This window comes from Pipistrellus kuhlii, unplaced genomic scaffold (assembly GCF_014108245.1).
Source record: "Pipistrellus kuhlii isolate mPipKuh1 unplaced genomic scaffold, mPipKuh1.p scaffold_m20_p_25, whole genome shotgun sequence".
Taxonomy (NCBI): Eukaryota; Metazoa; Chordata; class Mammalia; order Chiroptera; family Vespertilionidae; genus Pipistrellus; species Pipistrellus kuhlii.
In genome coordinates, this window is record NW_023425524.1 from 1,605,053 (window position 1) to 1,619,894 (window position 14,842).

Below are 14,842 nucleotides of genomic sequence, written 5' to 3' on the forward strand. Positions count from 1 at the left end.
CCGGACCCGGACGGTCCCGCGGGCCGGCGGCTGGGCGGCGGGGACTCCAGCTCAGCGGTGCCACAGGCGCCGCCGGCCACCGCGGAGGCCAGCCAGGTGCCCCGGGCGCCCGTTGGCGGGAACTGTGCCCGGATTTCAGAAGCCGGGTCCGCGGAGAAGTCCTGCGGGTGGCGGCCGCCGGCCAGGCGCGGGGTGCGAGGGCGGAGCGGGCGCCGGGCGCCGGGCAGGGTCGGGGCGGTCCGCTCCGGGGCCGGAGGGGCCGGAGGGGCCGGAGGGGGGGCGAGCGCCGCTCAGGACCCTCCCTCCCGCGTCCAGGTGCGGGGGCGGGCGCGCTCCGGCTGCTCCCGAACCCCGAACCCTGAACCCGGGGCCCGCACGGCTTTCCCCAAGGAGCAGCTCCTCCGGGCGCCCCTGGGACCTGAGCGCCGATCGCCGCTGCCGGGGCTGCTGCGCGCCCCCGGGACCCCGGCTGCCGCGGCCCTGGCCCGCCGGCCTCGGTCCCCCAAGTTCCCCGAAACTAGGGGGCCGGACTGGGGCGGGGGACGCACGGGCTCCAGCCCCGCGGGCCTTCCCGCCCGGCGGCTGCGGGGCGGGATCTCAAGGACGAGGGCTGCCCGCCGCCGCCGGTCCACCTGCTGCTGCCGCCGCCCCAGCCGCTGAGCTCGGAAGCTGCGCGCCGGGGTCCCCCTCCCCGCGGCGCCCCTCCCTCCCCGCGGGCGGAGACTGCGGCGCGGGGGCCGGGAGGTGGGCGGCGGCGGCGGCGGCGGCGGGGCGCTCAGCGCGGGGTCCCCCCGCCCCCCGCGGCCACAGCCCAGGTGTGCGCGGGGGACACCGAGGCCAGCAGCGCCCGGACCCCGCACGCCGGCGGGACGGGGAGGGGGGGGAAGGAAAAGGGAGGGGAGGGGAGAGGAGGGGAGGGGACTTTTTGAACACGTGCGCCGCCGCCGGGAGGAGGTGGGCGGCTGCGGAAGGGGATGCGCACACCTCGCACCCAAAGGCGTCAGCCGCCCCTCCCTGTCCTCGCTGGGCGTCTGGGATGTGAGGGCGGAGGGGGTTGGGGGTGCAGGAGGGCAAAGCCCTTGGACCCCAGGATCTGCTCAGCTGGCTTCTCCCAAACTGTGATGCTCTTCGTGCTCAGCGCCCCTCCCGGCCCCTGCAAGATCCTCCCTGGGCCGAAACCGGTGTGGCTCAGTGGATAGAGCATAGGCCTGGGGGCTGAAGGGTCCCAGGTTCGATTCCAGTCAAAGGCATGTGCCTTGGTTGCGGGCGCATCCCCGGTGGGGGGCGTGCAGGAGGCAGCTGATCGATGTTTCTAGCTTTCTATCCCTCTCTCTTCCTCTCTGTAAAAACTCAATAAAGTATATTTAAAAAAATAAATAAAAAGGACAACTTTAAAAAAGAAAAAGAAAAGGAAAAAAAAAAAGATCCTCCCTCGGCTAGTTCCCTCTCACCCCCATCCTTCCCGGCCTCTGACCTTGGGGTGGGAAAAGTGGGGTGCCCGCACTATTCTGGGCTCCATGCGGGTGGAGGAACTGTCCCAAGTGCTTGCTGCTGGAGACAGGCCCCTCGGTAACTAGCTGCAAGCGTCTACACCTCTCTAAGCCTCGGGCTCTTAATCTGAAAACCGGGATACGAATCCTACCAGCCCACGTTAAAGGCCTAAGTGAGAACACAGATAAAGAGCCTGACACGGAGCCTGGCACTCGGTCCATGTCCGGTCCATGGGAGGCCGGGTGTTCCTCTGGGCACACCTGGCCCCAGCGGCCCGCGTCTGGGGAATGCACCGGCCTCCAGGAAAAGGTTTCTTACGGGGCAGTGGATGGGGCTACTCTCATTCCAGACCCAACTTGGGTTTCGGAGAAGTCTGGACATCTGGAAAGCAAGGAGGAATATCCTGAGAAGTGATGGGCAGCCGAAACCGGTTTGGCTCAGCGGATAGAGCGTTGGCTTGCGGACTGAAAGGTCCCGGGTTCGATTCCGGTCAAGGGCATGTACCTTGGTTGTGGGTACATCCCCAGTAGGGGGTGTGCAAGAAGCAGCTGATTGATGATATGATTCTCTCTCATCGATGTTTCTAACTCTCTATCCCTCTCTCTTCTTCTCTGTGAAAAATCAATAAAATATATATTTAAAAAAAAAAAAGAAAGAAAGAAGAAGTGATGGGCAGATCCGGGTGGGAGAAACAGCCACTTCCGGTTCGGAGTGGACCTCGGAGCCCCTTGTCCCTCGCACTGTACAGGCACTAAATAGACAGCCGATTGGCGCTTCTCCCGGTGAGCTAGGTGCGCGGTTCAGAGATGTGGTTCCAGCAGCTGTAAGAGCAGGAAGGAAGGCATCACGGAGAGCTTCTAGACCCCCTGCCTGGGGAATGACAGAATCGGGGTCAGGCCTGCAGACTCTGTCTACTACGCCCCAACACGCTTGCACCTATTCCGGCTGGGTCTCCAGTTTGGAAACTCGAACCCTCTCCTTGAGAAGCGGAGACACTAGAGCAAGTTCACTGGCTACTGACATAGCGGTCCACAGGTTAGCATTTAATTGCCTCTGGGTCGAGATCGACTATATACTTGGCCAACCAGCTCGATCAGGTACGGGGCCGGCAGGCCAACCTCCCACGTCCCCTTCCCCCATTCCCCCTTTGGCCCCACCCCAGTTGGCCCCCATTGGGGCAGGCTGGCCAGACCCCACCTGTGCACCAATTCATGCACCAGGCCTCTAGTATTAATAATGAAAAGAAACTTAGAGTGGTTTCCGTTTCTATGCAAAGTCCAAATAATGTGAACATCTTTTGCATTGGGCAAGAATCATACAAAATCATACAATGCTTTTATTTCTTCAATACAAAATAATTTGATTATTTTAACAAAACATATGAGTGCCTCGTTGGTGCTAGGAATGTAAATATGGTGTGCAAATGGTGCTCAGAATTGTTAAAAGACTTAGATAGTCATCATAGTAGCAATCATGTTCTGTCAAAAGTTCTTGGTTCAATAAAAATTATAATTCCCATTGAGAAAACCAATCCAAAGATCAGTTTCACACAATAATGCATTTGAAAGAACAAAACCTTTCAAATTTAGAAATGTATACTTCAACATAACTCATAAAATAGGAGTAAATATTTTGAAAATTGAAAAAGAATTTAGAGAATTAGCCCTAATAAACAATATTCTAATAAAGATATCTATACTTTTGTGGCTTTACAAGAAATAAGTGTTTCTGTTAAATCAATTTAAGAATCAATAAAAGTAATTTATCATATAAAGATAAGTAAAAGAAACTATATAGCAGCAAAGGAATGCGATATGCTTCTTGAAACAAGTCAAATTATAAATCCTAAGCAAGCTATTACAGTGTCTAGTAAGTTATGTAAAATGACGAATGGCAAATGTAAAAAAAGCATCATTAATTTTTAAGTGGTTTCTACTTATTAATTCCTGCAACTTTGCCAAATGATGTTTGCAAATCTCCATGGAGTGGAGGTGATTAGAATTTAATAAAAATCAATCCGACTCATTAAGTATAATGTTCCAGGAGGACAGGAGGACCAGCCAGAGCCAGCTCTCCCATCATGCACCTGAAGCGCCATACATAAGGGGAATCATGTGACTCTTCCAGCCCCAAACCCACAGGTGAGTGCAGCCAGTGCCACGTGGAGCTGAGACAGCACCCAGCTGAGCCCAGTCCGGAGCCGAGTCGTGAGCAAATAAAGGGTGGCTGTTGTTTTAAGCAGCCAAGCTTGGGGGCTCCTTTCTAGGCACTGACAGGCCACAGCGAATGCTCTTAATTCACCAAGGAGACTTTCTAGTTTGGCCCCCACTGTGGACAGAACACACGGCTTCTGGAAAGGGGGTGTGAATAACGAAGCAAACTGTCCCAGAGCTTACCTAGATAACATGTTCCTCCAGATCCTGTAACTCCGTTTGCTCTCATTCCTAAAGCCTCCAACACCTCCTCCAGACACACAGGGGCAGAAAGGTCTGGGGATGGGGGGATGGATGGATGGATGGATAGATGGATGGGTGGGTGGATGGATGGATGGGTGGATGGATGGATTATGGATGGATGGGTGGGTGGATGGATGGGTGGATGGATGGATGGATGGATGAGTGGGTGAATGGATGGATGGATGGATGAATGGGTGGGTGGGTGGATGGATGGATGGGTGGGTGGATGGATGGATGGATGGATGAGTGGATGGATGGATGGATGGATGGATGGATGGATGGATGGGTGGGTGGATGGATGGATGGATGGGTGGGTGAATGGATGGATGGATGGATGAATGGGTGGGTGGGTGGGTGGATGGATGGATGGGTGAGTGGATGGATGGATGAGTGGATGGACAGATGGATGGATAAATGGACAGATGTATGAGTTGATGGATGGATGCAGTTGTTACACTCTAACTGGCACTGCAGTTGACTTAAGCAAGTCTTCCCCACTAGATGAAAAAATGCGAACAAGGACCATGTCTACCTTTCACTTACTCTTCAGAGCACTTACTACTCTGCAGGCACATTAATAAGCAGGGCCCAGCCCAACCTGGACGGCGCTCAGAATCTAACAAGAGTTTCCCGGAGCCAACGATGACTTTGATAAGAACAACAACAGAAGATAAATGTCGTGGAGGCAGCTAGCACAAGGCTCCTGACATCATGTGTATTCAACAGACATATTTTTCACCGAACTGAATCAGATGGCAAGCTAGTCGGAAGCTCGGGGCTTAGATTCCCACTTTCAAGTTGTGCTGGCTTTCCATGAGCAAGTTCACTTCTCCCGCTCCTGCAGATGTGCCTCAGCCCTGACATGAGAGCCAGGTTCAAGCCAACGTGACCTGTGCACGCAGGACACAGCAAAGGTGGAAGCCACGTGCCCATCAAAGAAGCGGGAGAGAGGCAGGGGGGACGGAGGAGGGTCGCTAACCAGGGAAATGCGGATCTCACAGTCTCAGAGAGTCCTCGGGTAAGAGAGGCAGAGCAATGGGACACAGCTTCCTGCTTGTGTTCCTAACTCGTCTTAATGTCATCTTCCCACGAGCGCTGCCTTCTGCGGAAATTAAGTGATTTTCCTATTATTAGCACCGTTAGGCAGGCACTGTCAACAGATCACAAACAATGAGCCTTTGTTAGACACCTCATTTCGTTCTGGGCCCTGGCTGGCGGTATGGTATCTATTTTAGCAGTACTGCTGAAGAGGCAGCTGTCCTGTCAGGGGAAATGGTCTAACTCAGAAGCAGCTGAGCTTTTTGGGGGCAGCTCAGTGGTGCATGCGGGAAGTCTGAAATGCCCACCAGCCTCCCAAATGCCAGTCTACAGCCCAGCTCCTCGGTTGGGTCCTTTGTCCTCCTAAAACACTGGCAGCGAAGGCCTCCGGAGATGGGACTGGTGCTGTAAAGAACATGATAGCTCCGTGATGCCGTTATATGTATGTTTCTATTTGCTAATTCGGAGAGCCTGAGCTTTTCCGTCCCATATGAGATGTCTTCCCGGGCTCCCATGTGCGAGAGCATGTGCCATGCCTAACCACAGTGTCAGGCGTCCTGGGGAAAATCTGAGGCCGTTACGTTTAGCCCCACGGCTAATGAGTCTGTGACTCACAAGATGGATGTTGGAGCTAATTTTACAGAGTCTGAACATGACTGCCGTGTTTCCTCTCCTCCCGGGTCCTGCCTCCCGGTCACCCAGAGCGCTCCTCTGTGCTCGTTCAGTTCTGCTCTCTTTATCTCCTACCCCTCTGAGCCCGCCTACAGTGGTGGTGTGTAAAGGTTCCATCACTTATGCCGAAACCCCTTTGGCTCAGTGGATAGAGCGTCGGTCTGCGGACTGAAGGGTCCCAGGTTCGATTCCGGTCAAGGGCATGTACCTTGGTTGTGGGCACATCCCCAGTAGGGGGTGTGCAAGAGGCAGCTGATCCGATGATTCTCTCTCATTGATGTTTCTAACTCTCTGTCCCTCTCTGTAAAAAAATCAATAATATATATATATTTTTTTAAAGTTTGAGCAACAGAAAAAAAATTATAAAATAATAATAATAATAATAATAATAATAATAATAAAAGGTTTTGTCACTTAATCACTCCATCTCCTCAGTTCACTTAAAGAATGTCTGAGAGCATTATTAAGGTCAGATTGTCTATATACACATGCACACATACACTGAGTGTGTACACATGCATGCACACATACACTGCGTACTCACACATGCACACATACACAGAGTGTCTGTACACACATTCACACATGCACAGAGTCTCTGCACACATGTGCACGTGCACACACTGAATGAAAAAAGCTCTTTCACATTTGAACAAAAAGTTCTCAAAGCTTCATCTGCGTGAGCACCAGATGCCACACGGTGAGCCCACCAGGCAATGGCAGCCAATGTCCACGTGTCCGGGAAGGCAGTTCGGAAACAGTGATTGTGAGTAACCAATGCTGACTGCTCCCTGGGTGCCGGGTCCTTCGATGCGCACACTACCATCACCATCTTACCCAGGAGAAGACACTCGGAGGGGTCAGACAGGTACCTGGAGTCACACCGGGAATGGCCAGATCTATCTGACTCTACACAGCCTGAGCTCTGAGCCCCAGTCTATCCTGCTTCCTGGATAGACAGAAGAATCCTGGCAGCAAGGCCTCTGCGAGGAGAGGTGGTTCATTACCGGTCAGTGCCGGGGAGCCGTAAAACCTAAGCTTGCCGCTGGGGACCATGCCAACCTTTATGTCCTGGCGTGCAGGGCAAGGAGTGGATGCCAACATAGTTGGGCCTGATTAGCCTATGGTCTCTCTCGAGCCTTTGAAACAAATTTCCAAGAAACCCAGCTCCCCAGTGAGTCCAAGCTCCTCGCGTGGACCACTGGTAAGGCACAGAGGCACAGAGGCGCTGGGCAGCTTTGCCAAGAACACATAGCAAGGACACGGGAGGGTCAGGATTCACACCCAGGCAGTGTGGCGACAGAGCTGGCTCCCAAAGGCCACATGTCACAAGGGGCCCGGACTCACGGCCCCGAGTCGTGCCCATCATAAGTGACTCCCCGGTTCAGCGAGGTCAGTGGCTGGGACAGAGGGGAAGACGGACAGAAGCCATCCCTGGAAGAGCAGGTAGGATTTAGGGAAGCGAAGGGGGCCGGGGCCAATGCGCATGCTGCTTCACTGGTCGCTGAGCAGGTAGGTCTGCTGGGCTCCGAGTTAACACAGGTATGAGATGAGAGTAAAAGGTAGTGTCGCCAAGCCATCAGGCGAGCAGCCCAGCCCAAACCCTCCGAGAGTTAGCTTTGAAATAGGCTGCAGCCCGCAGCTCACTCAGCCCAGGACAAACTCACCCCTGGTTGCACACAGAAAGGCAGGTGACGCCTATTTCATGGAATCCTGTATATCCCTCCCGTCTGAGGAGACGAAGCCATTATTTCTATTCAGAGTGTAGAAGTCTAATAATGCTGCTGAGTTATACCTTCAAGTGCCCTTGAGCATGCTGGGAATTCAGTGACCTGCCACAGAGCCTGTGGACAGCCAAGTCCTGAGCTTCTGCCCCGTAGAACCACTCAGCTGCCCTAACGTCAAGGCCAAGGTGAGGCGACAGCAGGTCCACACTGGGAAAAGCAAGTTTCGACAGGTGCATTGTGGGATTTACTGAACAGCAGTAATTGTGCTCACTCAGCCACCTTCATCTCCGGCGCTCAGGCCTTTAATCAGTTCTCACGGAGATCTGGAAAGTTGATCCCCTGGAAAATGGCTCCCAAAAAAAGTGGGTCAGGGAGGAGCTGGCACCTGAGAAATGAGAGCAGGGGTTTCCAGGGCCAGCCTGTCCTCTCCCTGCAGGTTCCACAGCCCGAGAAGCCGGCCCATATCCCTACGTTACCGAGGGGCTTGCCAGGCCCCTCACCAACCTCAACGCAAGTGTGGCTGAGAGGTGCTTGTGATGAACAACAAGACCTCCATTTCACCTTATGGCTTAAAAACAGGTTCAGGAACTAAGGAAAAGAAGCACACGTTATACCAAAAGAGGCTCCCATTGCTCTCTCATCACTCAGGAAATGCCAAGGGCTTGGGGCCTCTGACCCAGAAATGATGGCTGAAGGCCAAATGTCTACGTCTTATAATAAATCCCGATATCGCTTCACCCATTCTCTGCCTCCCCTTGAGTGACGGGCTCAGTCCACGGGGTACGGGGGACTTTTAGGGAGGAAAGAGCTGCACTCGGGTTTGATGTTGCCAGAACACTACCTGTCACACCGTGGGCTGCGTGGGCTGCAGCAGCACAGATGTGGTCCCCGGAAGGGGCTGCCTTGTGCGGCTTGATTTACAGAGTCAACGTCGTGCCTGGCAGATGGCAGGTGCTTGTTATAGGCGTGTGGCATGACGGTGGGGGTCTGGAAGACTTCCTGATAGAGGTGACATTGAGTCAGGCCTTAAAAAAATCAATGGGGAGGATTGTAACCGAGGGAAAGGGGCAAGAGAGGGGTGGTGTCGAAACCGTGTGGCTCAGTGGATAGAGCGTCGGCCTGCGGACTCAAGGGTCCTGGGTTCGATTCCGGTCAAGGGCATGGACCCTGGTTGCGGGCACATCCCCAGTAGGGAGTGTGCAGGAGGCAGCTGATGGATGTTTCTCTCTCATCGATGTTTCTAACCCTCTATCCCTCTCTCTTACTCTCTGTAAAAAACCAATAAAATATATTTTTTATTAAAGAAGAAGAAGAAGAAGAAGAAGAAGAAGAAGAAGAAGAAGAAGAAGAAAGGCATGGTAAGCAAAGGGCAAAAGAACAAAGACATGGCGGTATGGGAGAGAGCAGCATCTTCAGGAATGGGGGTGGGGGGGGGGAAGCTGGCAAGGTAAACTGAGGCAAACCCTGAAGGGCTTGATGGATACGCCAGAGAGGTGGGACTTTAGCAGGAAGGAAGGAGGCAGGGGTGATTCAGGTTGAGAACAGTGTGCTTCCGGTGTTGTTCAGACAGATTAGCACTTGACTGGTCTGTACCAGATCCGAGGGGGAAGTCAGCAGGTGTAGCTGTGTCCTCTCCCTTCCTAGACATGGCCCTGGGTCCTAGCCTCATAGACTTCATGCCAGGCCGACCCCCAGGGACACCTCTGAGACCCCCAAGTCCCTAACTTCCACTGAGGCTGAGGAAAACAACACACAGTCAGCCAACGAGGCCACACGCTGTTCCAAAGAAACACGTCACCACGGAGAAATGCTTCATTTTTTCCAAAATGGTCGCGGCCGATCGAAATGCTGAATCATGTAGCCAAAAATAACCGTCAAATGAAACAATCATCACAGGATCGGGACGTCTGTTTATCAGATTTGAGTTCTGCGATCCTGATGACTACAATGGGAGTATCTTCCCCCCTCCTCCCCCCCCCACCCCCCCCCCCCCCCCCCCCCCCCCGTCTCTGTTCCATGGCAAAAAGGATCAGCCGCCCGAAAAGGAAGGACCTACGTCAGCACTTTTTCTCTTCCTTTTAATGAAACATTGTCTTGTTCGGGCATAAAGGGCTGGTGATAGACCCAGTTATTTATTTTTTTTCCTGGTCCCCAAAGAAGACTTAGATCCGGTTTGTTGAAGATCAGGAAGTACCTTGCTAACGTCAATATGACCAGGCGCAGCACTGTCTCTGAGTGTCCCATTATTCTAAGGATGTTCAAGGACAAATTAGACGGGCAGAGCTTTGGAGGTCATGTGCCTCTATGCAAGAGAAACTGGAGGATTTTTTTTTTTCCCCCTAGTGCCATTTCCCTGTTTATTATGGCTCTCTTTTAAATGAGAAAATTGGAAATTCATGCACTGGGGTAAGGGGTAGTCCCTCATCCTAGCCTGCACCCTCTCCAATCTTGAACCCCTCTGGGGATGTCCGACCAGCAGTTAGACATCCCTCTCACAATCCGGGACTGCTGGCTCCCAACTGCTCGCCTGCCTGCCAGCCTGATGACCCCCTAACCACTCCCCTGCCAGCCTGATCGGTGCCTAACTGCTCCCCTGCCGGCCCGATTGCCCCCAACTTCCCTCCCCTGCTGGCCCAGAAGGTACATAGACTGCAGGATGCCGTCCGGTGCATCATGGGTATGGGAGCTGGGAGTGCTCTAATACAAGTCACGTCCTCATTCTCCTTCCACAAAGTCTTTTCAAGGTGAGCCCTTCCTTCCCATTTCCATCGCCGCTGCCCTGAGCCCAAGCTCCACCACATTGAGAGTAGGCTGCTGCCATCACCTCCCGTTTCAGGGTGTGTGCTTTAACCAGGGAATGAAACGAGATGGGTGAAGAGCTTCTTCCGAACATGGATCTCCTGGGCTCCACACCAGGCCTCCTGAAACACAAGCTCCACTGTGGGGGTCCGGGCCCGGGCGGTTTAAAATGCTCCCCAGGGGATTCGGAAGTGCATCCCTGAGTGGGAGTCACTAAACCAAACCAGCTGGCCCCTAAACCCACTCCACATTGCCCAGCCTCCCCAGTTAGCCTCTTTGATGATGCCCCAAACCACCAGAAGCTCCTGGTAAGGAACAAGATAGGTGACAGCTGGTTCTCACCCACTGCTCCCAGGTGCAATTCAGGCCTGCTCCCTCCCACTTCGGTGGCTCGGCCACATGGACCCACGGGCTGGCTGGCTTTCCACTTGGCATGGCCCCGCTCACCCCAACACTCATCATCAACCATTCCCTCCCAGGCTCTCCCAGGCCCCCAGACTCACCTCAAGGCCTGCCTCCAGTCCCTCCGGTCCCTGTCTGTGCCCGAAAGCTTCGCTCTGTCCTCGGAGTTCTCACGGCGCAGTGAGTGTGCCTGGGAAGGGAAGCACATAGCCTAATGGAGGGGGATGTCACAGCGTCGACTCAAGCTACCCAGAGCAGTGTCTTTAAAGTTTCACGTTTTTAAAAATGTATGAGTGTGAGCCCAAACCGGTTTGGCTCAATGGATAGAGCGTCGACCTGCGGACTGAAAGGTCCCAGGTTCGATTCCGATCAAGGGCATGTACCTTGGTTGCGGGCACATCCCTGGTGTGGGGTGTGCAGGAGGCAGCTGGTCGATGTCTCTCTCTCATTGATGTTTCTAGCTCTCTATCTCTCTCCTCTCCCTTACTCTCTGTAAAAAAAAAAAATCAATAAAATATATTTTAAAAAAATAAAAATAAAAACGTGTGTGTGTGAGTTGTGAGTTCTCCACAATCTATTTATGGAGACCACTGACCCCCGAGAAGATGTGCCGTGGTTACTGTTACCCCCCGCACCTACTGCCTACCCCAGTGATACAGCAGCAACACACAGAGAAGGGACTCAACAAAGACGTTGGAATGATGTTTTGTGGCACCAGTTCTCTCTATCTGCGCGGGTAAGCGTTGAATGGTGCTGCTGGCCGCTGCGCCTCATTCCGGAGGTCAGAGGGCACCCAGACAGCCAGCTCCAGCTCCCTCCTCTGCGGGCTCCCGGAGTCCTGATCCCATTGTAATGTGGTTCCGAACAGCCTGTCTCTCCAATTCTAGGTTTCTGAGTCACTCAAATGTTAGCCCTCAAGATCCTTCGCAAAGCCCCTGAGCTGAATATGGCCTGAACAAAACCCTCTTCCAAGAAGAGAAAAATGATGCCTGTCACCTTTAAAAAGCCAACCAGTCGATATCAGAATCAGGGGCTTGTAAGGAAGACAATTATTTTTCCCCTGTGATGCAAGCCAGAGCACTGTTTTCGAAAGAGCAGTACAATTTACGTCTCTCACGTCGTCACATTAGATGCTGTGGGCTTAGCAGAGCCTCAAGAGCAATGAGTATTTTGTTATGTGTCTGGTTATTATTTGTACCAGTGAACACTCGCATTAACTAGCAGGTAGCAGAGACCAGGCTACTGTATGCCAGGCTCTGTGCTGGGGAAAGTAGACACAGTCCCTGCCTCGTGGAGAACACAGCTCCGTGAGGGAAAGAAGAAAGCAAACATGTGATAAATGATGTGACAGAATCGGGGGGTGGGGGGGGGGAGATTGGGGAGGCTGCCACGGGAGCACATAACGGCAGGCCTGGGGGTCAGGTGAGCCTGCCCAAGAGGAGGTGGAGTTTGCCTGACATGGTGGGGTGGGGGGAGTGTAAGCCTGCGGATGCTGGGTTGTGGGCAATCAGTGCCAGATTCTACGTGTAGAGAAGAGAAAGTTTCAAGAAAGCAGAGATCTAGAAGCACCAGCATGGACTGCCTCATATACAGCACACCTCCCCATGTAACTTCTCAAGGCAGCCCACCCAATGAAATCAAACATAAATGACTCACATCCCCTGGACCCTTCCAATGTGGGACCCTCTTCCTCTTCCTCTCTAGGATCCTGCCTGGGGATCCCTGTTGGAATAACAGACACTCGTCCTGTAGGTTTTCTCTGAGATCCCCTCCTTTCTGCAGGAAGACGTCACTCGGCAGCAGACACTGGGGGGGACCAGATGGCTGGTAAGCAAGAGGCTATTCTCAATCCGGGGCCAAACAGGGGAGCTGGCAGCCAGAGCCTAAATTTAGTTTGCAACCTGGTGCCTAACAGTCCGGAGTTAGAAACTCCCTTGAACCATCTGGCTCTTTTAAATAAATAACCTGTCGGTTCAATCCTGGAATGGAAAGAAATCTCAAAGTCTAGCTCCTTTTCCAGACGCTGCATCTGTGCCATCCATGGCGCCTGGATGATGCAGCTGAACCAGTGGACTGAGCCTGGATTGAGGGCTGTCAATCCTAAGGCTCTTAGAGGTCTTTGGACTTTTTATGATTCCACACTCTTTTGCTCTTCTTCCCTCCCCTCCCCCCACCAATTCCTTTTTCCATTACCCTGCCCATGGCTAGAATGCACACACACACACACACACACACACACACAATGTATCCCTATCTAAAATGTCTTAATGTGCCCTGACCGGTTTGGCTCAGTGGATAGAACATAAGCCGGCGGACTCAAGGGTCCCAAGTTCGATTCTGGTCAATAGCATGTACGTTGGTTGTGGGCACATCCCTGGTAGGGAGTGTGCAGGAGGCAGCTGAATGATGTTTCTGTCTCATCCATGTTTCTAACTCTTTATCCCTCTCCCTTCCTCTCTGTAAAAAAATCGATAAAATAAATATTTTATTTTATTTTAAAATATATTTTATTGATTTTTTTACAGAGAGGAAGGGAGAGGGATAGAGTTAGAAACATCGATGAAAGAGAAACATGGATCAGCTGCCTCCTGCACACTCCCCACTGGGGATGTGCACGCAACCAAGGTACATGCCGTTGACCTGAATCGAACCTGGGACCTTTCAGTCTGCAGGCCGATGCTCTATCTACTGAGCCAAACCAGTTAGGGCAATAAAATAAATATTTTTAAAAATAAAAATAAAATGTCTCAATGTATCATTGTCCTTCTGCCAACCCACTCATAAGAGTCTTCCCTTCTCATGGACATACATCTCTTCATTTTTCATCATCTCTTTCTCCTTTAACAGCGATACAATTGATCTGTAACCCCTACAAGCCAACATCCTACTTCCTCTGTGAAGTCACCATCCCCAAGGATTAAGAAATATGCTGTCACCCAGACCAATCAATGCCATCTCCCCATTTCCAATCACAAATAAGCTAATTTCATAGCATAAGGAAGCATTTCTCTCTTTTTTAAAAAGACAGAAGAGGTGGAAAACAGGAGGTATGACCCATCGCTTTCTCCTTTGCAGCTGACACCCCAACTGCATAGAATCAAGTTGCCTCTGCCTCTGCCCCTGCTCCTGCCAGGTGAGGGCTCCCTCTTCCTCACCTGGCTGGCAGCTGGAATTGCAAGCAAAGATGGCATCGTGGCTCATACTGGCACGAGATGAAGGATGGTGCCTTTTACCAAGGTATTCTCGGTGCCACCCCGCAAAGGGTGCTTCCAGCACTCTGATAATTAACGGGGAAGCTGGCAGGCACTTTTCCCATTCAAAGACGCTTATTTCTTAAATAAAGCCACACGCAAATGTTAACATCTATTAATTATTGGACTAGCTCCCAGCAGGATCATGAACCGACTTCAAAAGCTGGAGATGAGACGGCCATCTTTCAGAGGCTGAAGCCCTGGGTCCAAAGGAAAGTGGGAAGCAGGACACGTTGTCCCTTCAAAGCATCCTCTCACGGCACCCTCCCCGCATCTCCCCCCGTGACTGGCTGTGCTCAGTCTTCCCGGGCCCTTACACACCGGAGGCTCACGGAGCGTGAGGGAGAGTGTTTTGCCGCGTGTTTAGAATTGCCAGCACGCGGTGATGATAAAAAGCAGACCAACTCTTAGCTAGCTACTGTCTTTCAGTTCTCTCTACAAAGCACACCCTCTTGCTGCCGGCTAGCGCTGAAGTGACCAATAAAAAGAGGCTGGCTGATGTCAAGTGGCCAAGTCATTCCGCCTAATTGGTCACCTCTTCTGTAATGGTGCCAGACCTGGGCCAGGACTGCATTTCCTACCTGCGTTTGGTGGATGGATGGTTCATAGGATATATGGCTATTTGGATGGATGGATGGATGGAGAGATGGATGGATGGATGGATGGATGGATGGACGGACAGATGGAGTTCTACTAAGTCCCACTTGGACAGCCTGAGAAATAGCTGGGAATCACTGTCATTTCCTAGCTAAGGATTTTCTTTCAGTAAGAGCACTACATGATCAACAAGGATAGGAAACACAATCCTATGGGGACTTCTGCATCCTCAGTAATTAGTAACAAATCAGTGAAGTCAGGGTTGAAATGAGCAATCATTACCCAACTTTATAAGATGACACTGAAACACATCTGAACTCTGAAAAACTTCCGTGGGACTCCATGGTCAGACGGAGGAACCGGAAGAGACCCTCCTTCCGATCCGAGGCCTCCCGCCCCTCCAGCCCTG

At 52.4% G+C, this 14,842-nt stretch overlaps 1 protein-coding gene across 3 annotated transcripts in view; it reads right to left on the minus strand.

The window, feature by feature from the left end:
- Nucleotides 1–9,979: 9,979 nt before the first annotated feature.
- LOC118727627 (translation initiation factor IF-2-like) overlaps nucleotides 9,980–14,842 on the minus strand; it is a 53,119-nt gene continuing 48,256 nt past the window's right edge. Inside the window, exons 3-4 of one of the 3 annotated variants that reach the window (XM_045587081.1) lie at nucleotides 10,687–10,775; nucleotides 9,980–10,305 (exon numbers count right to left, since the gene is read on the minus strand). In XM_045587081.1, the coding sequence (XP_045443037.1) occupies nucleotides 10,092–10,305; nucleotides 10,687–10,775 (303 nt within the window). In that variant the 3' untranslated portion in view covers nucleotides 9,980–10,091. The remainder of the gene's footprint in view (nucleotides 10,306–10,686; nucleotides 10,776–14,842) is intronic. The other 2 variants (XR_006742613.1, XM_045587082.1) reach the window with 2 other exon arrangements.